The sequence below is a fragment of the Trachemys scripta genome, chromosome 8, assembly GCF_013100865.1.
Source record: "Trachemys scripta elegans isolate TJP31775 chromosome 8, CAS_Tse_1.0, whole genome shotgun sequence".
Taxonomy (NCBI): Eukaryota; Metazoa; Chordata; order Testudines; family Emydidae; genus Trachemys; species Trachemys scripta.
The window spans coordinates 108,632,845-108,659,560 of NC_048305.1; the positions used below are offsets into that span (position 1 = coordinate 108,632,845).

Sequence of the window (26,716 nt, forward strand, 5' to 3'; positions counted from 1 at the left end):
AAAGCCTGGCCTCCTGCTGTACAACCGAGAGCTAGCTGCGGGGACCACCCTCTAGCCACTGGTGGACCATCGCTAGCTGCAGCGCCAACATGAAACTGCACAAGCAGGAACATGTCCCCTTCCAGTGCTGCCTTCCAAGACCCTTTTGCTTCTGGAGGGATGGTCACCCAGGCTAAATGAGTCTAGGTTCCTGGGCTGCTAGTGCACCAGATCAGGAGGTGCCAAGGGAACATGACTCGCAGAGAGGTAGCTGCAATCTCTAGCTAAGAGATTTAGTGCTCCAAGAGGTTCAGAAGGGTCCTGAGAACAGAGCTCCTGGAGCATCAAGGGAGCTCCCCATGGTTTGGTCTGTAACCCTTCCTACATTCAGCTGTCCGTCTAGGTGTTCAGCCCACCCTCAGGACCATAGCAGCTGAGCGCCTGCTCCTAAGAGGGATTCTCTTTGCAAAGAAGTTGAGACACCCACCGTGCCCAGTCAGGGAAAAGGGAATGGAGACAGACAGCAGCTCTTCCCTGTCCAGAACTGCTCTGCAAGCCAGACCAAAGGATTTCTCCTCCCCTGCCCTGAGACCTCAGGGTGCCTGCTGGCTTTCACAAGCCCAGCCCGCACCCTCGCCAGCTGAGCCACAGACTGGGTGATCTGTGGGAGCAGCGCAGGAGGCTGAGGCTGTCAGACAGAAAGAGGGAGCTGTCAGAGCATCAGAATGAGCTGTGAGAACTTCGTCTTGCTGGCGGTAGGCTCTGCCCCTGGTTCCGTCCATCATGCCAGAGCAGAAACAGATTTTTGACTCACCTTCAGCAGCCTTGGCTTCCAAAGCCGGGGACACCCACTCCTTGTTCTGGCATAGCTGGCTGATGTACTCGAAAGTTAGCATGGTGCTAATGCAGGCCAGATCCCTGGGGTACAGCTGCAACAAGGATACAGGGTCAGTCTCGAACAAGCCTCAAGCAGAAGACGACTGAGGGCAGAGGAAGTCTGAAGACAGGAGGCTCCATCCCAACCCTCCTGATCTCCCTTGTTTCCACTCTCATCCCCTGCTTAACCTGTCGCTCTCCTCTGACTCTTTCACTTACAATACTGTCATGTTTTAGTCTCTCTCATCTTGGAAGTCCACCTTTGACTCCACTTGCCTCTCCAACTATTGCCCCATCTTCCTTCCACCACTGAAGGCATTATCTATAAATCACTGACAGAGTTCCTCTCCTCCAATTCCACCCTAGATCCTCCAGTACAGCTTCTGCCCCTTGCACTCCAGGAAACCGCTTCTGAGGAGGACTCCATGACCTCTCCCTAACCAAAGCTTAGAACCAGTGCTCCATCTTCACCCTCCTTGAGCGATCAGCCATGCTCCTCTTGAACCCTTGGCCTCCCTTGGCTTCTGTGACTGTCCTCTCCTAATTCTCTAATCTCACTTTCAGCATGTCCTTACGTGTCCTGCACCTTCCTGGGGGGGGTTCCACAGGGCTCTGTCCTTGGTCCCCTTCTCTTTGCCCTCGACACCTTATCTCTGTTAATTTCATCCACCTACACAAATTCAACAGCCATCTCTATGCTGACGACTCTCAGATCTACCTCTGCTCCAGATCTGTCTCCTCTCTGTTGACTAGTGTGTGTATATGCTAGCCAGCACATACATCTATCTATCTTATATTACTAGGTATTATCCACACACACACTCACACACACACACACACACACACTCTCTCTCTCTCTCTCTATTTTATATATATGTATGTATGTATCCATTACACACAAATATTGTAGCAATTGCATAGCCTAAATTGGCCTAATCTTAACTAGAATCCTGTTCACTTACATTAAGAATCCCATGACACCTTGCATTAGCTGAAGTAGATAGGAAAACTGTCAGGATCAAGACATAGGGGTGTTTTACCACAGCAACAGGTAGGGAGTTACTCTCTCAGGTCAGTACTGGAATGTCCCAAAGGAAGAGGACCAAATATCGGATTGTTCTTCCATGGTACAAGCCTAGGAAGGTACCTTCAGGACCAGGACCTGGATTGCTAGTTTCCAGAACAACAATATGGAAAGGACGTCACAGAGACGAACTGATGGGGTGAATTACAGTGACATAAGCAAACATGTAACATGGAAAGTCACCCTATAAACACTGCCAGCTGAAGTGCATAGTTTTGGGAGCACACCTTCTGCGTAAAGTGAATGTAAATGGCTCCTGAAGACTGGTATCACATAGAACCTTTTCCCCTGTATATTATTATTGGCTCATAGTAAGGCTAAGTTTTTGTCACAGATATTTTTAGTGAAAGTCAAGGACAGGTCACGGGCAATAATGAAAAATTCATGGAAGCCCATGGCCTGTCCTTGACCTTTACTAAAACCCATGACAAAATAGGTAGCCTGGGCAGCTCGGGTGTGTGTGTGGAGGGTGGGTGTAGGAGAGCTGGGAGCTCCAGGGTCCCCCTCCAGTGGCGGCCCCAAGCTGCGGTATCCAGAGCTCCGCACCTCCTTTCTCAGTCACTGCGTACATCACCACCATCCTGCCTGTCGCTCGAGCGTGTAACCTGGGCATCACCTTTGACTAAGATTCACATCCGGCTATCTGTCTCTCCAATTCTTTCGCCACAGCATCTGTAAAATAGGGCCTTTCCTAGACCCGCACACAGCTAAAGCACTCATCCAGGTGCTAATCACTCCACATCTCAATCGCGGCAACATTCTCCTCCTGGCCATGACAAATGCAGCCAGTGCTGCTGTAGAGATCATTTTCTTACCCAGTTGCTTTGACCAAACTCCTTTCGTTGCAACCCTTCACCGGCTCCCCTTGCTCTACTGCATCAAATGTAAGCTACTTGCTTTCACTTTCTCTCTCTCGTTCATGATTGTGGTGTCCACTCTTGCCTCTCACCATCCCGTGAGACCAGCCTTCCTCACCCACTTGGAATACGTTCAAACAAACACCGTTGTGCCTTTCTCCCATGCTGCCCCTCACACTTGGGAGGAGCATCCCATAAACATCTGCAAAGCTGCCTCACTACCCTCCTTCAAATCTCCCTTAATGATTTATCCTCACGCCTAGGAGCCGTAGTCATGGGCTGTGCTAAGCGGTGCACAGATAGAACAAAGACAACCCCTGTGCCAGAAAGCTTCCAGTCTGAGCATAAGACCAGAGAGATGGGTACAGGCAGACGGGGGAGCACACAGAGACAGCGAAACCCTATTTGTCACCATGATGGGCAGTGGGTTCAGCGCACAAGCAGCCGGTTGTCATAGTTCTGTGGGTATCACAGCAAAGGAGAGCTTTGAAAAGGACCACCAGATAGCTTTAACCTCCCCAGGTCTCCTTGGCCATGATGCCCAGAAAAGAGCTGACAACGGCAAGGCCGCAGGGGTGCTGAGACCTCTGCCAGTCCTGCTGAGCAATGCTGTCCCATTGTTTCCCTGCACTTTGCCATCTGTCCGACCCATCTAATGTCCCACGCTTAGAAAATTTTGGTCAGTATTTGCAAGGGACCTGGACAATGGGGGCCCGGCACGTGACTGGGCTCACCATCCCCACCAACCCTTGGAGACTCACAGCTTTGGGGATCTTCTGGTAGGGCAGCCCTTGGAGATACCTCCAGTTCTCAGCAGTGCTGCGGATGTGGCCACTCTGTGGTTCCACCCAGCACTCAGTGACCAGGTTCAGCTCGGTGTCCATTTCGATGGCCTCCACCTCTGTGTCGTTGTCATCATCTGTAGAGAAGCTGGAGAACAGCGCAGGTGGGGTGAGCATCCTGCACATCCAGGTGTTTGTTCAGGCCTCTCCCCCGTGCTGCACGGGCTCCAGACACCCCCCAGGGCAGCACCACCCGTCCCCCGAGAGCCGGCATCAATGGCTAGCCCACCCCCACAGCAGGCCATGCCCAGTGAGGCATGAGGGCACTGCAGCTCCAAGCAGTCACAGCCCAACAGCTGCTAAGGGTGCGCTAGGTACGAGCCCTCCCCATCCCCACACACTGCCTGACAGGCCCGAGGCCAGGAGCCAGAGGGGCTGGCTCTCAGTGCTACCTGGGAGGCTGATCCCTGACCTCACCTGTCCTTGGTGGAGGTGGAGTGGGGTGGAAAGAGGACATACTGGACGATGCAAGTGTGCTTCTCTCTGCCGCTGCTGTCGTCACTGGAGGAGTCACTCTGTGGCCAAGACGCTGCATGAGCCCGACTGGCAACAACGGCACCAATGCGTGCATACCCCCTGCCTCTACCCAACCCATCGCTGGACCAGCAACACCTGCACCAATGTGAATCTACTCCCTGCCTCCAGCCAACCCCTCAGCCCCGTCACTGTGCCCCCGAAACACAGCCCACCGCTGGACCAGCAACAACGGCACCAATGCATCCCTACCCCCTGCCTCCACCCAACCCCTCAGCCCCCGAAACACAGCCCACTGCTGGACCAGCAACAACGGCACCAATGTGTACCTACCCTCTGCCTCCACCAAATCCCTCAGGCCAGTCACTATGCCGCCAAAACACAGCCCACTGCCAAATCTGTCGCCGCTCCCCCAAATCCCTCTGCCCCACTTCCCCATGCCCTGCAAGAGCCCACCTCCATACCCCCAAATCCCATGTGACACAGCCCACCACACCCTTCTGCCCCCATCCCCTCACCTCCCCGAACACAGCCCACCCCACATCCCCACACCTCCTCCAACACAGGCCACCTTCAAATTCCCCCTCCCCCAATCCCCACACCTCCCCCAACACACCCCACTCCCAAGTCCCCTCCCTCAAGTGGAGAGGGAGCCTACGCCTTTACAGCAGAGAGCCCCCCAGTGCTCCATGGGACCCTTCAGCCCCAGGGCTGGGGAGGAGACAGGAGCCGCTGAGCCCCAGGGAAGTGAGTGGGTCTCCCCACGCTCATTCCCATGGGGTCTCAGAGAGCGTGTCCCCCTGGAGGGACTGGGTAGGGCAGGGACAGGACTTACCCGTATGGGCAGCTCCAGCACCATATTGATAATTCCGTCTCCACTGGATGCAAAATGGAAGCCCTCTGACAAACGGACCCTGGGCAGCACCAGAGAAAAGCACTGGGAGATGAGCAACGCCTCCGCTCCCCCTCCCCCGAGAGGAGCCCCTCGGCCACAGGAACTCCTCAGGGCCCCCCCGCAGGGACTGGATCCGAGCCAGCCCCGACACACCGGGAGTAGCTTGGCACGTTACAGACACAGCCCAGACAGAAGCAAAGGCCAGGCCATGGTGCCGTGCTCCAGGAGACGCTTCCTGCGCACTCACGTCAGGAAACCCACTCGCCCTTAGTGGGTGGCAGCAGGACTGGGCGAACCCCACAGACCCAGAAGCCGAGCTGTGCTGAGATGGGTTATGGGACCCCAACCCAGCCTCAAACCATCCGGCCCTGCCCTGGGGTCTGCACCTTCGGAAAGGGCAGCTCCCCGCCCGCCAGCTCCCTGCCCCCCTCAGCCGTGACACTTACTCGGTGAGTGTGGACAGGAGATGGGCTACGGCTGCGATGGGCACGGCTGGGGCCAGCCCCGACTGGATGCACCAGATCCAGCGCTGGTGATAGAAGTAGCGGGAGAGCGAAGCCAGGGTGGAGGAGGCGGTGCGGTTGGCCACCATGGTGAGGGGGCCGGACACAGGGGGGTGCTCCAGGGTGAGGATGAAGGGAGCCCGGTAGTCGGAAGGCAGCTTCTCATACCTAGGAGGGCGGAAGGGAGAACGACCAGCCAAGAGGGAAGGGTCCCCAGACAAGGCCTGCACTTCTGGACGGCTGGCTTGATCCTGGCTCTAACACCACGGGGGTGGCAGTAGGAAGGCTGGGATCTGCTCCACTTCAGTCCCCTCTCTGGGGCCAGTGATCCTCTCTCCCCCTCCCTTCGCTCTAGCCAGGTTCGGATTCTCAGCACAGCGCTGACCCCAAGCCCTGCGAGTCACAGCCACAGCTCTGTCAGAGAACGTGCCCGCGGAACCCACCCAAGGGCATAGGCTACCCCGCTGCCGGCAGCACCAGCCTTCCACGGGCCCTTCCTCGGGCACAGGGCAAACCCAGACCGCGGTTCCCCTCCCCACCCCGACTACTAAGCAAGATGACCCCCGGCAGCCTGTTGCCCCTCTGCCCCACTAGCCCACCGCCACTACCTGATCAGGAGCTTCTCCAGCGGCTTGTGCAGCACTACAAGGCAGGGCCTGTCTGAGAGGGCTGGCGGGGCCCCAGCCACGGGCGGGGACTTCGAGGGAGAGCTGCTGCCAAAAGTTTTCCTCTTCACTTTGGGAGTCGCCTCTTTGCTCTGGACCCTGTGGGGGAAGCGCAGCTGCAGGATCCGGTCCTGTAACTCCTCCACTATCTGCAGGACAGAGGTAAAAGGAAGCCTGAGCAGCTCTATTTAGGGATCACAGGGTGTCTGCATTGCACACTACACCCAGATCCCAACTGAGATTTGAGCCCAAGCCCCACTTCCATCCACGAAGAGATCAGTCTGACCCGGGTCGGCGGCACTCAGCGCCTGGGGCCTAGGACCCTGCTAGGGGAGAGGGTGAGATCCTGAGTCAGCTATAGCTCAGGCTGAAGCGCTCTCGTTTGGCAGCATGGCCGCAGGTCCAGCCACAATCCGAAGGGCTGCGCAGCGTGGTGTGGACGTGTTAGCCCATCTGAGGGAGCCAGGCCCAGCCTGTGCAGACCCAGATTTACAATGAAGCATGGATGCTCAAGCAGGGCTTGGAAACATCAATTCTACAAGCCTGGGTCCTGCAGACTTGGGCTTAGCTACGTCCACGCTGCCTGCTGTAGAGACAAGCAACTCGACGTGAGCTGCTACAGCAGGGCCTTGGCAAAGAGGGCGAAGGTGATCCTGGGATGTACAGACAGAGGAGCAGTGAACAGGGGGGTGATTTTACTTCTGTATGTGAAATTGGTGAGGCTGATACTGGAATACAGAATCCCGTTCTGGGTCCACATTTTAAAATGGACATTGAAGATTGGAGAGGGAGCAGAAATGAGCCACAAAACTGCTCTGAGGGCTGGAGAACATGCTTTATAGTGACAGGCTTACAGAGCTCACACTGTTCAGCTATCAGAGAGAAGACTGCAAGGTGGCTGGATTGCAGTGACAAGTACTTCCCAGGGGAGAAGACACCCGGTACCAAAGGGCTCTTTAACTTGGGACAGGAACCACCAAAAGCTGGTGGCTGAAGCCAGACAAATAAGGCAGAATTGTTTTTCAATCTGTGAGGGTGACTAACCCCCGGAACAGTCTGCTGAGGGAGGAGATGGACTCTCCAGCTGGAGGCCTTTCTGAAGAAAATGATTTAGCCAAACAAGTTATTGGTCTCAGCACAGGGGTAGCTAGGTGAAGTGTAACGGTCTGTGTCACACAGCAGGTCAGACTAGATCATCACAATGGTCCCTTCTGGCCTTAAACGCTATGAATTAACCACCCCTTCCCCACTCCTGATCAACAAACAGCTCTGCTCTGTGGAGAAAGGCACCAGGGAAACCACTCCCTACTCTTGCCCCATTCTGGGTCTGCAGGAATGCCATTACACAGGCACTGCCAGATGGGTCCAGACCACAGCTCTGCCTAGCTCGGTGTCCTGGCTCCAACGGCTGCAGACAAAGGTGCAAAAACCCTGCTGTCGCACGTGGGGGATAATCTGCCCCCATAATGATCTCCTCCTGATTTCTAATAGTTACAGGTTGGGTTAAGCCCCAAAGTGCAAGGTTTTTAGGGTATTCTGTACCCACGTAAAGGCCCTACCCCTCTTTGAATCTTGTTAAGTTCTCGCCTCAGCAACTTCCTGTGACTTCCACAGTCAAATTTCCTTTTATGTTTTTAATTTGCCACTTTTCAACCTCATTGAATGTGCCTTATTCTTGTGTTAGGAGACAGAACAACGCTCCCAACTGCCTTTCTTTAGTCCACTCCTTTCAGAGACCTTTATGAAGTCACCTGATGCACTGTCTGGTCTGCCACATCTGCAGGGAGTTTCACTTTTCTCTGCCTCCTTTCCTTTCCAGAACATTAAAGGACACAGGACCTAGTACAGATCCTGCGGGCACCAGGATGAAAACTGAACATTTAATCCCACTGTTTCCTGTCTCCTTCACAGATCCTGATCCCTCACTTTGCCTCTCAGCCCATGACATCTTAGCTTCTTAGTAGCCTCCTGCCTGGGACTTTGTCAAAATCTAAATTATGTTAACTAGTTTCCTCTTCTATCCACTACTTTACTAATGCTCAAAGAATTCTAATAGCTCAGTGAGTCATGGTTTTCCTCTGCACAAACCACGCTGGTTAGATCAAATCATATAATCTTCAGATGTTTTATTTTACTATTTTTAATCATCATTTTGACCCATTTACCAGGCACAGATGTGAGGCTTACTAGTCTGCAATTCCCTGGATCACCCTTGGAGCCTCTTTAAAATACAGGTGCAGTCTCTTGCCACCTTCCAAATCTCTGCTACAGCAGCTACATTTTAAATTCCTTTGTCCCAAATCCCAAACAGCTGCCTGGTCAAGGTGTCAGCTCTGTAAATACATCCACCTGCTTCTTCTCCATGCCAGCCCCCCCCATGCCTCCCAGGCAGCTCACTCTGTTTCCACTGCCCCAAAGCATTCTCCCTCAGACTCACCCGGTTCCTGGCCTGGGCAGGCGTCCCGATGGGGAACCCTAGCCGGAGAACCATGCAGGGAGCTTTGGAGATGATCCGTACCACATAGAATGAGGAAGGAGCTGGATCCTCAGAGCTGGAAGAGGAGTTAGTCACTGACTGGGTAGCACGGAGAATGGTCTAACCAGGCGGCATGGCCTGGCGGCAGAGCTCTAGCTGCTCTGGGGCCCGATGCAGAGTGGATGCTCCTTCCCCCAGCTGCGAGGTCAGAGAGTTCCCTGCTACAGGCGAGCTGCAAGCTGGGTTTGGAGTCAACCAGCGCTGGGGTCAGCCAGGCGGAGCTGAACGAGCCCTGCTAGCAGGGATCAGCCTGTACTATTTTCATTCCACAGCACGAGGGGCGTGCAGAGAGCTGCTGAGTCAGACACACTCCAGGGCCCCAATGAGAGAGGACAGAGTACTGCCATGGGGGTTCCTGCTGGAAGGCTTTCTGGCAAGAGGAGGGGCTGTGCTCAGGTTAGCAGGGGCTGTCCCAGGCAGATGGGGCAGAAAGGGGGCCAGGAGCAGAGAGAGGGAAAGAGGGCTCTAGCAGCGCACGGAAGGGGGAGGGGGGAAAACGGGGCACACCTGAATGGCAGTTCCAACAGCCCATGAGCCACGGTGTTAGTGCGCGAAAGGAACCCTGACTCCTCCCCTGCCCCCCCAGGCTCTCTATGGAGCACAGCAGAAGCAGCACCCTGCGTACACGGAGCCTCTCACCTGGGCATCAGTTTGACGTAGGAGTAGCCTTCCACTAGCACAAAGCTGCTCCAGTCCCGCAGCAGGGAGGTGAGTGCCGAGTGGGAGATGCGGCACTGGATGGTGCTGTACCGGCCATTGTTGCCTGGTGTGTGCAGGTGCTTTGGGACAGGTCTGTGGAACACACCAGCGTGTCACTAGCCCAGCCCTCCTGTCTGCTCCCACCATGGCCCAGGAAGGGCCCCTGCAGAGCCCCTGGCCCATTCACCCTCCCTCATTACCCTGGGCAGGATCAACCTGCTCCTCCCCCACCCACACCCACAGGCTGCCACTAACGCCTCTCCTGCTGTGCTGTCTAGCTCTGCCACATCTGCAGGGAGTTCCACTGTTCCACTGTCACAGGAACCCTGCTCTCCCCCTAGGCTGATCTGCTACTTCCCCCTCTGTACAATGGAGGTAGCATTACCTACCTGCTTCCCAGGGACCTATGGGGTAAGCCTTTGATCAGGGCTGGGGATTACCCACACTGATCCCTGGCTGGGACGAGCCCCCCTGCTAACAGGGCGCCCGCCCCCCTTGGCTTCAGATGATGCCAGGGTGTCCATCTGAGCCAATGGAGCTTCGCAGTCACCTGCTATAATGTCGGGACATGCAGAGACAGACTCCAAACTGGCCCCGCGCCTGGAAGCTCCAGCTCTCCAGAGGTTCCAGGCACTGGGCTCTGCCTGAGGCAGGAATCAGAGCAGACTCCAGCCGTGTTTTACGGAAACGAGCGCCATTGTGAACAACTGGCAGCCCCCTTCTCAGCAGGACACAACAGGCTGTACCTGTCCTTTGATCCCCCGGGAACAGGCCACAGCCCCTCTATACTGAGTCCTGGGCTACGCTAGAGTTAGGTTGACATAAGGCAGCTTACGCTGCCCTAACTCTGTGAGCATCTACACTAAAATGCTCCTGCCAACGTAACTCGCCCACTACAGGGCTTAACTCCACCTCTGCGAGAGGCTTAGGTCAGTGTGCTGTGCAGCTAACAGACACCTTCCCAGGGCCCTCCTGTGCACAGAGTAATCCTGCATAGCCCCCTTTTGTCAGCGAGGCAGCTCCTGCAGGCTCTGGCTGCCTAGCCAGGCTCCCGCTGTCCCTTGGGCTGCTTTCCTCCTCACAGCGACTTGTCCAGGTCACGCTGCCCGAGCCCCACCACAGACGTACGTGTCATGCTCCAGCATGAGGACAATCCGATGCATATGCAGCCACCTCTGCCAGAAATTAGCATCCATGGAGAGGATGGGCTTCCAGTAGGAGGCAAACTGTGAATGGCTGCAGTCAGAGCCGCTGTGCTGCAGGGACAGCACCTGAGAGACAGAGAGAAAGAGCTGGGGTTACAGAGCTCAGCAGCCAGCTGTTGGTTTCCCCAGGGAGAAGGTCCAGGCCTCCCCAGAGTCTGAGCCTCGCAGGCTGGCTGAAGAGCATTACAATGTCTCTGGGGAGAACGAATGCTTTCAGCAACATCACTGAGCAATGCAGTGGGACAGCCAGTATGGGCTTCCGCACCATGGGACGGTATCCCAGACGCACCGAGGCAGGCTGAGCCTGCGGTACTCCTGCCCTCTCTAGCTGGAGTGCACCTGGTATACACACCACACGCTCACTGGAGAACATGCTGCACGTTGCCTAGAATGGGCAGCCTGCTATTCACCCCAGGGGCTTCCAGGAGCAGCTGCTGGAGCAGACACCCTATGCTAGCGCCATGGAGTGCATAATGTTCGGGAAAGGACATCAGAGAAGTGCCGGTTCACACAGCATCATGCGGAAGTGGAGCAGTGCAACTGTTAGCAAGGAGAACAGCCTGTGAGTCACAGCTACCACGGCAGCCACCTGCATGGATCAGCCCTCTGACACAGGATACAGAACAGAAGGGCACCTGTTCCCAGGGCTCTCAGGAAAGGGGAGGCGGCGGCGTACCGGGGTAGTGGAGCCCGGTGGGATGTAGAAAAGGGGCACTCCGTTCTTAGTGCTCTCAGGGATGGTGAAGTGCTCTGGAACGGTGTCAAAAGACTGCAGGTGAACCAGCATCTGATCGGTCTGGTTGATGCTGCAAGACAAAAGCCATCGGTAAGTCTCTGGGGCGCTCCCAGCCGATCGACCATTCAGAGCTGTGCTGCCTGCACACATGGCACTGCAAGGCCAGCTGGGGGCACGTCCTTGGGGGAAGCAGGATTCCCCCAGGCCTGGCAAAGGGCACACTAGAGGGAGCCGGGATGCAGCAGCCCACCCCACAGGCGAGAGCGCTCAGCGACAGCAAGAAGAGTTAGGAAAGGGTTCGGCCGAGTCCTTCCCTCTAGGTACAGCAGGCAGGGAACAACTGCGCAGAACAGGGGTAGATGCCCCAGCCTCTGCAGAGCTTGGGAACACTGGGCAGATGCCCACAAGTCATCCGGGATCAGCCACACACCCCACCTACCTGAGAGAGAATCACCCACAGCTCTGACCTTCAGAGCAAGGCAGCATTGCAGGGTGGTGCCAGGGGCACACATCCCCTGCTCACTGCCCAGCCCCTCCCAATGCCTGGGGTCTGGTTAATGACAGCAAACAGAGCAGGGCCCAGGGAATGCAGCACCGTTGGCTCTGGGAATCCTACTGCCTAGGACACAAGTCAGTTCAAGTCCCTCTTCCCAATCGGTGTTCCTCTTCAGGCCACCCCCACTGGGGGGCCCAGGTGAGCAGGGAAAGGGGGGTGCAGAGGCATCCTGGAGCGAGCAGGTGCTGGGGTCAGACTACGAGAGGTGCAGGGAACGGCCAGGCTCACCTCTGCAGTGTGTTCCAGAAGCGACGGATCACTGTAGTGCGGTACAGGCTGGTGATAGGCTTCCTCATGGTGCAGCTGATATCATGCAGGATGTCATAGCTGCCCTCCATTGTCACCTCCACCCAGGTACTGCGCTTGGAGGGGTCCAGGGGCCATGCCGCCACAGCCAGGTATTCTATCCGCATGTTGTGCTTCCACAGCAAGACTAGCTTCACTTCCAGCTGGGAGCCGCCTGCGTGGGATGAGAGCAGGGCCGTGAGGGGCTGCGATCAAGCTCACCACCCAGGCCATAACCCAGCAGCACCACCTCTTGCCCCCAGATACAAGATTCAACTGACATGGGACCCCTGAACAGGTAAGAGGATTCCCAGAATCCTTTGGGTGGGATGGTCCCTCTCCTCCATGGGGTCAGGGCCGAACTCAGCACCCCCAACCTGCCCTAAGCACAATGCACCCAGGCTCTGCTCTGATTCCCCAGCAATGGGAACTCCACAATGCCCTCTGGCAGCTTGTTCTGACATCCAGCTAAACAGCCCCCTCCTACTTACCCTGGCCTTTCCCTTCGGCCACTGCTGCCTGTTCTGCGCCCCACAGCATGGGAGAACAAGTGGGCCCAGGCCCACTCAAATACCACTCTGAACTGGCAGAGGCTACTCCGTCCTGTACAGGTGTCATCCTAACCCCCAACACCTTCCAATCACACATTGAGTGAGGGGACGTGTGCTTCATTCTCGCGTGCGTGCCCCCAGGGAGAGAGGTGTTTGTGCAATACAGCGTTTTGCTAGGGAGCTGTTTTGAAATGCACACACTGCTGTGTGCGTGTCACAGACACGCACCTGGCCTTTGGAATGAGAGGCCAGTTCCTCAGGCAGGCTCAGACTGGAAAAGCAGAGCTCTGTCTCCTGCACAAACGAGCTTTCCCCTTGTGAAGGGAGCTCCATAGTGCCGGAGGAGCAGAGCGGTCAGCCAGAGGCTTCATCCTGGAGCTTTAGGCTCTCAGACATGCTGGGCTTAGGCCATGGAGCACTATGCACACTAGAACCAAGACCCTGCCCCTAACTCAGCAGTCTATAGGAAGCCAATGCAGCGCATAGGACAGATGTAGTTTGCTCACGAGTACGGGATACTGCAGCACTCGGTACCAGCTGGAGTTCCCTGAGGCCTGACAGCCTTCATGTCACACTGGTCCCATCTCTCCCCAGACATGCCTGCCTCAAAGTGAACAAGCCAGCCTGCCCCACGGGCTGTTCTCCAGAATCCTTCCGCTCTTTGGGGCCTGCTCCAAGCGCTCCATTCCCTCACTGGCAGAGTGATGGCAGCGCCCAAGGAGGACCTAGCCGGGCCAGGGGAGCAGAACACCCATCCCACATGCTAGCCTATGGACGCAACCCAATCAAACAGGTCATCGCACTGCCGACTCATTCACTCGTTCCCCCACTAGGTCCCCAGTGCTGCACAGCTAGCAGGGCTTATCAAACCTTTCCTCAGCGAGTGGCTGGAGATGCTAAGCCATCAAAGGAGGTAAGTCACTGGTCAGAAGCCAATCATCCCAACCAGACCTGATGCAGTGCTGCCTGCCTGAGTCTGCAGCCAGCCTCAGCTTCCTCTGCACAGAGCTACCCAGAGCAAGAGTGACATTAACTAGACTCTGGTCCGCAGCTGCCCAGAACCACACCCACAGCAGTGACACCAATAAGAAAGAGTCAGGTCAGCTCCATTCTGCTGCTGCCTAATAGTGAGGCATGCTTCTCCTTTGCAGAGGCTGTGCTGATTACACCGTCATGTCCAATTTCCCAACCATTTTAGAATTCTATTTTAAAAACTGTTGTTTCAACTAATTTACACAGTGCTAGTTTACATGCCAGAATTCCCAGGAACATCCTACAGGATGGAGATACAACATTTGCTGCCCTCTGAGCCCCCGGCATAGGTGTAGATTTTAAACAGACTGCAATTTTTTGTTAGCTCATATACTTCATTCTGAAGCTCTTTCAGCACACCATCTGGCCCAGGTGACTTGTCACTCTATTTGTTCCAGCAACTCTACTTTTGACACTTCAGTCCCTGACAGTGCTTCATCTTTACTATCCAAGAAGAGTAGGTATCTCCCCAATACCTTCTGAGCTGAAGACTCATGCAAAGAAATAATTAAACTTTTCTGCTATGGCCTTATCCTTCTCAACTGCTCCCTTGACTCCCAGCTAGGCAAGCTGACACACTGATTCTCCTGCAGGCGTCCTGTCTCTGCATATGCAAATGATTTCTTGCTATTTGTCAAGTATCAGGGGGTAGCCGTGTTAGTCTGTATCTACAAAAACAACAAGGAGTCTGGTGGCACCTTAAAGACTAACAGATTTATTTGGGCATAAGCTTTCGTGAGTAAAAACCTCACTTCTTCGGATGCATAGAGTGAAAGTTACAGAAAGTCTGTAACTTTCACTCTATGCATCCGAACAGAAAGTCTGTAACTTTCACTCTATGCATCCGAAGAAGTGAGGTTTTTACCCACGAAAGCTTATGCCCAAATAAATCTGTTAGTCTTTAAGGTGCCACCAGATTCCTTGTTCTTGCTATTTGTGTTTGGAAGTTTGCTCTTCAAAAGTCCTGTTCTCACCCTAGTTTACTCTGTACATTTCTCCTGCTGGAATTTATTCTTCTTTACATGGCTTCACTAAAGTAAGATTTTCATTTTCTCTCTCTCTCACTGTCTAGGAAGGACCAGGTACACTTATGGTGCTACTGAGATCCTGCCCATGCTATCATTTCTGCAGCCACTCACCTGGCTCTGCTGCAGCCACTGCTGTGCTGGAAGGAATGCAGAAGGCTTAGGCTAATGCAGTGGTTCCCAAACTGGGGTTCGAGAACTCCTGGGGGTTCAAGAAATGTTCTCGGAAAAAAATTCCCTACTTGCGGACAGAGCTGTCCCTAGGGATCCCGGGCAGCACGGGGCCAGCAGCCTGGAGCCCCTGGACTTCCAAGAGCTAAGAGGATCAAAGCAAGCATATCTATCACACTGAGGAGATTTGAACTTCAAGACTCCTTATAAGAAATGGAAAGGGAGGTGGATATTTTTTGCGGTTTTTAAAATTAAATAGGCAGCTAGTATTGTTTTTAAAATTATTATGATGAACAAGTTTAAGTTTTGTTGTAATGTGCGTTGTTTGTCTGGACTGCTCAAGACCTGAATGCTTGTGTAGGAGGAACTCTTTGAGTTGACTTCTTAAATACCTTCATGCTGTTTCACATCTGATACTCTTTGATGAAACATAGGAGCCTGGTCTTATAACCGGCTTATTCAAAGTGATACAAGCTACGAAAGTGAGATCTTGGAAGAGTGTTGCCATTTTCATAATGTAATAAAAATACTGTAATGATAAATAAGAACATAAGAGCAGCCAGACTGGGTCAGGCCAAGGGTCCATCTAGCTCAGTCTCCTGTCTGCTGACAGTGGCCAATGCCAGGTGCCCCAGAGGGAATGAACAGAACAGGGAATCATCAAGTGATCCATCCCCTGTCGCCCATTCCCAGCTTCTGGCAAACAGAGGCTAGGGACACTTAATAATAATTAGTGTGTAATAAGCATGTCATAAAAACAAATTGTATATTTCCGAGATCACTGCTTTTATAATTTATACTCAGGTAAACAAGAAAATCCCAGGAAATATTAATTTTTAGGAGGGGGTTCACGAGACTTGACAGTTTAGTGAAAGGGGTTCACAGGTTGTTAAAGTTTGGGAACCACTGGGCTAATGTAAATACAGTGTTACCTGCTAGCAGCCACTTTCTTTGCATAAAGTGCTGCTATTTGCACCTTCCTAGTCTGCAGCCGTGGTTCAGTACTTGTGCCCATATCAGACTTTAATTATTAATTCATTAATGGAGATATCCCATTTCCTAGAACTGGAAGGGACCTTGAAAGGTCAACGAGTCCAGCCCCCTGCCTTCACTAGCAGGACCAAGTACTGATTTTTCCCCAGCTCCCTAAGTGGCCCCCTCAAGGATTGAACTCACAACCCTGGGTTTAGCAGGCCAATGCTCAAACCACTGAGCTATCCCTCCCCCCCTTGCACCGCTGTCGCCTATGGGGCACCCCCTTACCCTGTAGCTGCTCCTCACCTCTGAACTGTTGGTATCTCCATACTGTGAGACAGGATTTGCCTAGTAGGCACACAAGCACCATGCAAATGCACAGGGCAATCCTGTGCATGTACCATGGAGAACAAACTCCTTCCCCAAGACCATGGTTTCCTGTCCTCACCCCACCGAGGCTGTCCAGACTATGGCGAGCCTGCACTTAAGTCTGTGTAACCAGGAATGGAGCCCCAAGTCACAGAGCGGCATGGTGCAGGCAGGTCACCTTTGGTGATGTTGACCTCACGGATGCTGTAGCCCTCACGCAGCCGGACAGAGACTATGCTCACGAGGTCTGCATGCACCTCCTTCTCTGTGTGCTTCTTCCTCCTCATGGCCAGAGCCGGGTTGCTGCTTGCAGACACCAAATGCTCATTGAACAGTCTGTGCTGGGACACTGCAAACAACAGCAGGCACACGGGTCATGCAGGGGCAGCTCCTCCACTCCACAGCCTGCAGCAGGAGCCCAAGGCACTTGGCGAGTGCAGCTGTGGAACCCCTCCCTCCCTCCCAGTGAGCAGTGCATCCCTCCAGGCTCGCTCAGGAAGGGGACAGGAGAGGCCTGTTGGTGCAGAAGAGATCTGTAACAGGGCAGGGGCCAAGCCTGAGCACATGATGGGACAGGCGTGATAACCAGGAGGAGCACAACAGGGTGATGCATTTAACCAGACAGGAATGGCAAGGCCGCTGCACTAATCCAGGCAGGGATCCATTTCCCCCTGTCCCTAGGGAGTCTCATGCCCACCCTGGGTGCTGTATAATGACCAGTTAGTAGGGCCTGACAGTCTTCACTGCAAGGTTTAACAACTAACAGCATCGGATGCCCCCAGCACCTGAACCCCTCCCCCCAGTCCTTCAGGCCAGACCCCCTCCGAACCAGCATGGGAAATCTCAACCCCCCCCCCACAGACAGCAGGCATTTTCCAAGAACTGGTGATGCTTCTGAGCCTTAAGGCCAATTTTCAATTGACACAAAGTGTCGTGTCCTCCCGCATCCTCAGTGAGAGCACCCAGATGCTGGCATTGTGGCCATTTCTCTGGGGACCATAACTGTGTAAGCCAAGTTCCCATGTGCAGACATGGTCTGGATGTGCTCTGCGGAACGCAGCCAACCACGTCAGCGTTCAGAGGGCCTCCATGTGCAAAGGGGCCAGTGAGCGTTTCCTTACCCTCACCGTACTCCCGTGGCAGAGGGGATTGTGCTCAGGCTTGCACAAACATTCCCCTTTGGGCTGGGTAGGCAAGCTGAGAGCAGTAGTGAGAAAGGCACGTTAGCACCCAACTCCCCAGCTAATGCTCCCTAAAGCACCATGCCCCAGGAAGGGAGCCACAGAGATTCTGCTCCAGCATCCAGTAGTGTTCAGAGCCTCGAGAAGGCCTAGAATTCTGCGGGCCCTGACCACATGCTCCAATCCACTGAGCAGTGTGCTTGTTAAGCTGTCCTCCCCAGACCGAGCTCTCGGGGCTGCTGGAGAAAAGAGGACCACTCCCTTGCCTTGTGTGCACTGCAGTAGGTAGAAGGGGCTGGAAAAAGGCTTTCCCCACTGCCTCCCTCACCCACTGCTATTGGAAACAATCAGGAAAGGGTACGAAGGGGACATTGATGTATCCAGGCCCCACCACATGAAGAAATTCCAGCCCCCCCCCCATCCGATGGAGCAGGACACACATGCTCGCCTCACCACAGTAATACTCTGGGTTCAGGGACTCCCCAGTGCGCAGGAAGGAATACAGCAGGAAGGCCTTGTGATATACATTGAGGTCGAGGCTTAAGGGATCCAGCTCAGGGCAGGTAGACAGGTATGCACCAAAAGTTGCCATAGCAATAAATTTCATCAGTTCCACATTGGGGACGTGGCCAAAGCTGCAGTCATATGAGTAGACTCCGCCCACCTGAGAAGGCGCGGGAGAGAGATCCATGTGAGACAGAGCAAAGGAGGGGAGAGGAGAGAGAGAAGCAGAGGTAAGCTCCACTCCATCCTGCTAGGGGTGAGTGAGCATCAAACCCCCAAAAGGGAGCACATACCAGCACACACAGCACGGTGCCCCTGCCGGGGGTCAGAGCCCCTGCCCTGGATTGGCATCCCCGTCCCCACTTCCCACCAGAGGTTGCCATCTCTATCCCCACCCCTTGCCCCAGACTGGCATACCTACACACATGGTGCAGCATCCCACGCCCACCCTCCGTCTCAGACTGGCTAGCATACCAGCATACACGGTGCAGTCTGCAGTGCCCCCGCCCCAGCCATACCTGCACAAAGGAGCAGGCCACAGTGCTACTCCGCAGCTGGTTGAGCAGAGTCTCACACACAGCCACGTCCGGGACACTGGTCACACCATCTGTGATTATGATGATACCTGGAGGTAACAAGGCACCATCTCAGAGCACCGTCCCTCATTTGTGATCAGACTCCCCACCCTACACCCCCAGTGCACTCGCTGGCTTTATCTGCATTACCACACCACAATGGGATCATGAAATGCTGCATCGCAGAGCTGCTGCCCTGAAGCCTTGCCCTTCCCTCATCTGAAGGGCCTAACATGACTCCTTGGGCATGAAGGCTAGAGGGATACAGACTTCCAGGCCAGCCTCCCTGGAGCCCAGGAGGTGGAACTAACCTGCACCGGAGTTGGAAGGCAACAGCTGCAGTGCTAAGATCCCCTGTCGGATCATGCTGACTAGGCCAATGTCAGCAGTGACCATGGAGACACCCGACTTCCTTCCAGAAGGTTCCTGTGTGGCACAAGGACTCTCCTGGCTGAGGGGTGACAAATCTACCTAGCAACGAGAAACCAACGAGATGCCGTCAGCCACACTCTGACCTTGTTCCACCCACTCCTTTTGCAGGTGCCCTGGAGTCTAACAGCCCCATACATTACCCCAGCCCTAGTGTGATTTACCCAGTACTATGCTAACCTTTAATCTTCTAGCCCTTCTCAATCCCGTTAATGTGGCTTTCCCCTGAGCTCTCACTCCTACTGGCCCCTAAGAAGGCTTCTATGGTGTTATATGCCCAATATTCTGTCTGAGCAGAGCCTGGGCTTACCAGATCACCCCATGGGGTTAGTAGAGGAGGAGATGCCGGGGCCACTAGACTTCTGCAGTCAGCACTAGGAGATGTATGTCTACACTGCAATTAGACCTGACAGCTGACTTGGGTTAGCAGGGCTCAGGCTGTGGGGCTGTTTCATTCTGGGTTCGGGCTGCAGCCCAAATAGGGTCCCAGAGCTCGGACTGTAAGCCAAGCCTGGAAGTCTACACGGCAAGGAAACAGTTGCACAGCTCAAGCACCAGTCAGCTGGCACAGGCCAGCCACGGGTGTCTAATTGCAGTGTGGACAGACCCTAACTCCTTCAATCTAGTGCAAGCTGCATCTCTCATAATGCAGCCCGAGGTCTCTCTTCCAGGGCATCTAAGAAATGTAGGTCTCTTTTACCCTGTCTGGGACACTGCTCCTGGAGGCGCTGAGGACTCAGGTCATAAACAAATGTGCACCTATGTGCTTAGACCTGTACAAGCAGAACAAGTCCTGTTACAAAGACGGATACAAATGCTGCCCTGTCTTTCCCGTCATTTGCCCAAAGGCTATTGTGGGTGAAAGAGGGTGTGTGGTCCTGGGGTACATAAATATTTGTCATGTAAAACCAAGAGCAGCCATGGGCCCTCCTGGTCTGGGGATGGCTTGGGACAGCTCTGCCAGCCTCATCCCATATAACTATTATTTTGTACTCTTGAACCAGGTAAGGGTAAAAAACCTTCCCAGGCACAATCACAGGGCTGCTCTCGGCTGGGGAAAGATGATACATGATCAGCAAAAATTAAAATCCCTCAGTGCGCATCGAAACCTCTTTAATTTGTTGGATCCAATAAAGTCATCAGTGTTTGCTGGCAAGGACACAGTCAACTGAAAATCTAGGCAACTTCAAAAATAAAAAAAATAAATTTCAGTTCTAGCATATCCTCTGCTTCAGAGCCTCCTGCCCAAGGCCACTGCCAGTTTCTGTGGTTTTACAACGACTCTTGTTTATAAGTGTTTCTCTTCCCGCCCCCAGTGTGTGTGGCAGAATGCCACATAAACAGGGGCTGCTGATTCTATCAGAAACACAATGAGTGGGACTTGGCACAAAATGCTGACAAAGTATCTGTCAAACAGAATCTCCACAAGTCTCTTTCAGTTCTAGAAATTATAAATGTTACTCATGACATTAGCAGGTCAAATGTTTCCAGTCAGAATATGAAGTTTATTGTGCCCCTTTAAATGTGTGACTCTCTGCCTAAGGTTCTCACAAACCAGCAGTAGCCACCTAAATACAGAAGCAGCTTCTGCTTTCACTACCCTGGATTTGAGCAATTTTGTTCTTGTATTAAGCCCCGATGCTGAAAACACTTACACAAGCATATAACTTTACAATGAGATTGCTCTTGCGCATAAAGTTACACACTGTGGCACTCTGTACCTCAAAGCAGCACCTTGGAGCCCCCATATTCACACTGTCATACAATTATGATCTATTTCATACAAAGCATGGCATGTAAACTATTATATGAAAGGTCATGATCTGCTGACACCCACTGTTCTGTGCAAATACATATATCATTAGTGTGTACGAAGTGATGACATTTTGCTGAATGGTTGTTACTGAAATATCTTGTAAATTTGAGTCTCCACTGCTATGTGGTGATCCACTCCCAGGAGAGTGTTAAGTGACCATAAATCAGCAGGGGAGTTGTAAACAAGGGTTAAGATTTAGACCGCGGGCTTATTTTTATTTTCCTTGGTAGCTATCTCTGACCTTTTGTGCCTGATGCTTATAATCACTTAAAATCTATCTTTCTGTAATTAATACATATGTTTCATGTTTCATCTAAAACAGTACGTTTTGGTTGAAGTGATCAGTTTACAAAGGCTAGTGTCTGTCCTCTCCACATCGAGAGGGGGTGAATTAGGTAATAAACATACATTGGTCAGGTACAGTTCTGGGGTGCAAGACTGGGGGATTGGGAGATTTGCTGGTGCCTTTCTCTGTGTGATTCAGGAGTGGCTCTGGGAGCATTCATGTAATCTAGCTGGGTGTGGGGCTCCACCTCCTGTTATGCTGAGTGATCACAGCGCCTGGAGGGGTTTGCTGTTGATCGTTAGCAAAGCATTGAGAGACAGCCCAGGCTGGAGAGTTAAGGGGGCACGATGGTACCCCAGTTCCAGGTTGTACCCCGGGGATCCCATCACACACACAGGCGCTTGCAGGGTCAGTCTTATTCCTCCATCCCCTCCATTTCATTCCGCAGATCTTGTTCTTATGGACAGGTCGCATTGAGCTCTGAATCCCCATGACCCCGAACAGCTACTTGAGGGCACTTCCTGTTAACTTGCTAATATCTGTATCCTGCACTAAAAATCCCTCAGCCACCATTGTTTCAAAATGATGTTAGGAACAGCTGGGCCTCACTATTTCTGCAGCTCAAGAGTCAGCTGTTACACCAAACAGGAAGCTGCTCAAGCCACCCTTCCCATGTTAGTACTAACACTGAACCCCGCTGTGACATGAACTACCTGGGAGCGGGAGTGCAGAGGTGGGGTCTGCCCACTGATCTCAAATAAATCCAGCTGCTTAACTGTATAACCCCGAGCTAGGGTAAATATTTCCCATGTGACCCCTCCCAAATACCTCTTGGTCCTGCTTACCTACTATGGAAACCTCTCAGTCCACTTATCTCTGCAGCCAGGCGCTATTCTCTCAGCCACTGAACGAGGCTGTTCCTCAAAAAGGACAGACTCCTAGCTGAGGCTTACATAGCATGTCCATCTTAGTACAAGCCAGCATCCTATGAGCCCCTCCCAGAGGAGTGCCAGGGCAGGAAAGCAGCCCCAGAGAGCCTAGCTCTCTCCTCCAGTCCATCCATCACCTCTGCCTGCCTCACCTGGGGCTTGGGTTCATACTGTTGTTGGAGCATCTCAGCCACTTTATTCTCAAAGGCACACAGCTGTGTGTAAATTTGCTGCAGGAAGGTCTCTCTCTTGGTCTCATCCAGCTGACAGCCTTGGAATAGCACCTGAGCCAGAGACACATGGGAAAGACATTACCTTAGGGTTTTAAACGGCCACCCATCACAGTGGTATCTGACCCACTGATCCAGACACACACATGCACTACCCTAAGGAAATGCAGGGGGAACACAAGAGATGGCAGGTAATTCAGTCATGACAAGAAAGGCCTCACACCAGCCACCTCTGTGTTGTGATCCTGGGAGCCACCACAACATGCACCTGTCAACCTCATTCTGGGGCAAGAGGTTCCTGCTGCCCTAGGAGTCAGGGAGAGGGAAGGCACTGAACAGGAGGAAGTAGGGCTTCTTGTCCAAGCCCCTAGATGCCTCTAACTTCAGCCTAACATTTCTCAAGAAGGCACATTTGTTCTACTCTAACACACATGCAGCCTGATCCAACTACCTGTTGATAATTGGCAGGATAAAGGAACAGTAGCCTGAAGCAAAAGAAAAAAAATAGGGTAGAGACTAGGGAAAAAGCCTGAGCATTGGACAGTGAAGTCCACTGGTCAGAGAGGTGGGAGCCCAATCACAGCAGATAATTCACAGCAGGTCAGACATGATGCTCTTACCATTTATATTACAGCAGTACCCACAGGCCCCAGCCACGATCAGGGCTCCATCATGCTGAGTGCTGCACAGACCCAGAGTAAGAGACAGTCCCTGCCCCAAAGAATTTACAAGATGACATGGAGGGGAACATGATGCAACACACAAGCAGAGAATTCAGGAGATAATCGGCACACAACTTGCTAGCTCCATTCTCTCCCCCTTTCCCCCCCGCGATGAGTAAGAGTGGGGGAGAGGGAAACAACTAGAATATGGACAATTTTATTTAGATGAGTTGCACACATATACATCCTTCTCCTCCCCGGCACATGTACAGCAATCTCCATCTGCACCTCAGCCCCGGGCTAGTTTCTTGAAGGCCTCATGGAAGAAGTGGGTCTCGAGAAAGGATCTGAAGGAGGAGAGGATAGTGGCCTTGCAAATCAATTGAATGTCACTAGGGGAGATGAACTAGAACAAAGCACACAGACGGTTACGGGAGAACTGGACAAGCAGGCAGTTCAGGCTGACATCAGTGACAGCGGGCTAATGGGAAGGATGGAGGGAGGTGTCCTCGTTATGTTTATTATGGTCGTGCCTAGGGACTAACCAGGATTGTGCAAGTACTGTACAGACAGAGTAATAAGCAGTCCCTGCCCCAAGCAGCTTACATTCCAAACACACAAACAGAAGACAGAGGAAAGGGATAGAATGCATCAGCAGGGTGAGAAGAGCGATGGTCTGCAAATGGCATGGTAACACTATGATTTTTGAGGGTTAAGGTTTTGCTGGGAAGGGATTAGCTACATGGGTGCCTTCTGGCCCCAACAACCAGAATTCAGTTGTTTAAACGGGAATTGCCCTTGCATGTGAGGTTTACAGAGCACCTGAGCTACGGTCCAATCTCACTAGGAAGCCACCCAAAACAGTGAACTGAAGAGAGTTCAAGTCACACTAGGGCAAAATATATCCTAGATGTACTTCCCTAAATTAATGGCAAGCTGCTGCCCACAGATCCCCTTCTTTGCTTGGCATTGCCCACATATGCCAAATCTCAGCCTCCTGCCCACAGATACACGATGGAGCTGTGCCCACACTAGAGCAGTTGCTCCTTTATAGTCTAGCATTGCACCCGACTACAGGCTCTCATGAAGCAAGACTACAGCATCATATAGCAGTGCTCAGACAACTCCCGTCTCCACTTCCCTAGGATCTCAGCAGCAACCAGGGCAACAAAAAGTGCTCTCACACAAAGACTGGGGGAGGGGAAGGAGGTAGAACTTTACCTGGTGGGACTGCAGACCAATGATGGAGGAATATGCTTGGATGGTGACAAAGATCTCTGGCTGGTAGGTAATTTCTGAACCAGGAATTCGGAAGGGTTTTAGCAATCCCACTAGGCATCGAGAAAGGGCATGAAACACCTCATCAAAAATGATCTCCCCCGTTGAGTCATCCTGCAGAAGTACAAAAAGGAAATTTTAGCTGTTTCCCTGGTGTATTGACAAGGGTCCCTAGCACATAGAATTACACCATACAGCCTTCTAGTAATACTCTGCAGAGCCCCAGCACGGAGAGGCGAACACTCCTGAGACAGCTCCTAGCAGGCAAAACCCATGCACCGATAATCCCTGCAATAGGGGCGAGATTTTCCTGCAAGGATTATCGGTGCAGGGGTTTTGCCTGCTAGGAGCTGGCCTAGGAGTGGCACTGGCCAAGTGGCAGCTGCTGGCAAACACTGCTTCTAGTGGGAGCTAACCTCTCGTGGCACACAGAAGGGAGATGCATGCTGGGAGTAAATGCACAGGAGGAAGCCCTTCCAGAACAGAGATGGCAGCAGGAGCGCCTTGTGGGCAGAGCCATGGGGTACACAGAGACGTATACACTCACCACAATGCCTGTGGATGGGCTCAGGTCGAGCTCAATCACAAAGCGGTACTGTCGTGCCAGGAAGGTGACCTGTGTGGAAGGCACTAGGAGATAAGGCCTAGGCCGGACAGACTCATGTGGCTGCCATCCATTTGGCAGGATGCTGAGAACATCCAGTTCATTATCTGACTTCACCTACAGGAGAAAAGAAACAGCAAGTGAGGGAAAGCCAGGCTTGCAGGGGAGCAGGAAAAGGAACAGACAAAAAGAATTGGGCTAAAGCCTTTCACAGGAATCCTAGGCTCCCAAGGAGCAGTGGTGGCCAAAAGTCCTACAGCTTCTCTCCTACTTGGCCAAACTGCCAATGTCAAAGGGCACTGATCAGCACACAGCGCCATCCTGCCTTCAAGCCTGGGCACACGTACTCACCAGCTCTGTCTCAGGCACAGCCCAAATGACTTGATGCAGGTGATTGAGGAACCAGGCTAGGCGCACGTTGCGGGAGATCCGATAGTCTTTCTTCATCAGCAGGAAGACCTGTCCTGCGTCTTCCACCTGCAGCAAAGGGGAACATGTCACCATATCACTAGGCAGGAGATGACCAGAGAACACAACAGCTAAGCTGCTTATTTTTCTCCATTAACAAAAACCCTTGTACAGCTAAAAGTGCATATTGCTCATCTCTGCAGATACATGCTGCTGCTCCATCCTCACCCACACCATGCCTGATCTCGAGCCAAAGCTGTAGGGTCTGGGTCAGGGATTGTGCTTTGCTAGACGTCTGTGCAGCCCCTTGTACAACAGGCCAAGGCTTAGCACCACTGTAACCCTGAACGACAGTCACAGCAGGGCACCAGCACTGTTCATTAGTATCAAAGGGGAGCCGTGTCAGTCTGGATCTGTAAAAGCAGCAAAGGGGCCTGTGGCACCTTGTAGCCTAATCGATGTATTGGAGCATGAGCTGTCGTGGGTGAATGCCCCTTCGCCAGACGCATGGCCAGGCAGTCCCCCACGAACGCTCGTGCTCCAATACATCCCTTAGTCTAGAAGGTGCCCCGGGCCCCTCTGCTGCTCTGACTGTTCATTAGCGAGACGGCACAGTCCGGGCAGACCTGGGCCCACATGCTGCCCCCACCAGACCCAGCCCCAAGCCCAAGCCCATGGCATCGGGCTCAGACCCCTCCCACTGATCCCGGCCCCGGCCCGGCTCCACCGACCAAGCGTCCCGCACAGCGCTAGGCCCGGCCCGGCCATCCCCACCGCCCGCAGGGGACGGCCAGGCGGGCAGGACGCGCCCCCTCGCGGGGTCGGGGCGGGGGGGTACCTCAGAGTCCGCTCGCTCGGAGGCAGCCATGTCTGCCCCGCCCCGCCCCCTCCGGCAGGCGATGACCTCTCACCCCGTGACCCGGAAGTAGAAGGGAGCCGCGCCAGGCCCCCCCCGCGCGTCGGGAAGAGCCGGAGGCGCCGCCATGCAGGTGCGCGGGACTCAGCCGAGGGGCGGCTCATCGCCACAGGCGGCCGCGCACTCGGAGTCCGCGTGAACGTGTCCCTCGGGGGCGGGGCGGGGCATGGCTGGGGGGGGCTGGGGGAGATGGAGGGGGCGGGGCATGGCTGGGGGAGCCGGGGGGGCGGGGCATGGCTGGGGGGGGCTGTGGGAGATGGAGGGGCGGGGCATGGCTGGGGTACTGTGTGAGGGGGGCGGGGCATGGCTGGGGGGGCTGGGGGAGATGGAGGGGCGGGGCATGGCTGGGGTACTGTGTGAGGGGGCGGGGCATGGCTGGGGGGGGCTGTGGGAGACAGGGGAATGGGACATGGCTGGGGTGCTGTGTGAGGGGGCGGGGCATGGCTGGGGGGGCTGTGGGAGATGGAGGGGGCAGGGCATGGCTGGTGGGGCTGTGTGAGGGGGGTGGGGCATGGCTGGAGGGGGTGCTGTGTGAGACGGAGGGGACGGGGCATGGCTGTGGGTGTGGTGTGGGGGGCTGTGT

At 53.9% G+C, this 26,716-nt stretch overlaps 2 protein-coding genes across 11 annotated transcripts in view; one reads left to right on the forward strand and one right to left on the reverse strand.

The window, feature by feature from the left end:
• The window catches only part of SZT2 (SZT2 subunit of KICSTOR complex), a 72,906-nt gene extending 46,806 nt beyond the window's left edge, over window positions 1-26,100 (reverse strand). For 9 of the 10 annotated variants that reach the window (XM_034779635.1, XM_034779634.1, XM_034779640.1 and 6 more), the window contains exons 1-20: window positions 26,056-26,100; window positions 25,161-25,286; window positions 24,753-24,926; window positions 24,149-24,319; window positions 22,188-22,319; window positions 18,887-19,046; window positions 18,519-18,625; window positions 17,950-18,160; window positions 16,494-16,664; window positions 12,136-12,367; window positions 11,292-11,421; window positions 10,539-10,681; window positions 9,351-9,503; window positions 8,613-8,727; window positions 6,119-6,324; window positions 5,454-5,678; window positions 4,948-5,026; window positions 4,056-4,153; window positions 3,558-3,726; window positions 794-908 (exon numbers count right to left, since the gene is read on the reverse strand). In XM_034779635.1, the coding sequence (XP_034635526.1) occupies window positions 794-908; window positions 3,558-3,726; window positions 4,056-4,153; window positions 4,948-5,026; window positions 5,454-5,678; window positions 6,119-6,324; window positions 8,613-8,727; window positions 9,351-9,503; window positions 10,539-10,681; window positions 11,292-11,421; window positions 12,136-12,367; window positions 16,494-16,664; window positions 17,950-18,160; window positions 18,519-18,625; window positions 18,887-19,046; window positions 22,188-22,319; window positions 24,149-24,319; window positions 24,753-24,926; window positions 25,161-25,286; window positions 26,056-26,085 (2,947 nt within the window). In that variant the 5' untranslated portion in view covers window positions 26,086-26,100. Of the gene's footprint in view, window positions 1-793; window positions 909-3,557; window positions 3,727-4,055; window positions 4,154-4,947; window positions 5,027-5,453; window positions 5,679-6,118; window positions 6,325-8,612; window positions 8,728-9,350; window positions 9,504-10,538; window positions 10,682-11,291; window positions 11,422-12,135; window positions 12,368-16,493; window positions 16,665-17,949; window positions 18,161-18,518; window positions 18,626-18,886; window positions 19,047-22,187; window positions 22,320-22,885; window positions 22,959-24,148; window positions 24,320-24,752; window positions 24,927-25,160; window positions 25,287-26,055 lie in introns of those variants that run through there. The other variant, XM_034779641.1, reaches the window with a different exon arrangement.
• A 35-nt stretch (window positions 26,101-26,135) lies between these two features.
• MED8 (mediator complex subunit 8) overlaps window positions 26,136-26,716 on the forward strand; it is a 25,549-nt gene continuing 24,968 nt past the window's right edge. Inside the window, exon 1 of the mRNA XM_034779644.1 lies at window positions 26,136-26,206. Coding sequence (XP_034635535.1) covers window positions 26,201-26,206 — 6 coding nt within the window. The 5' untranslated portion in view covers window positions 26,136-26,200. The remainder of the gene's footprint in view (window positions 26,207-26,716) is intronic.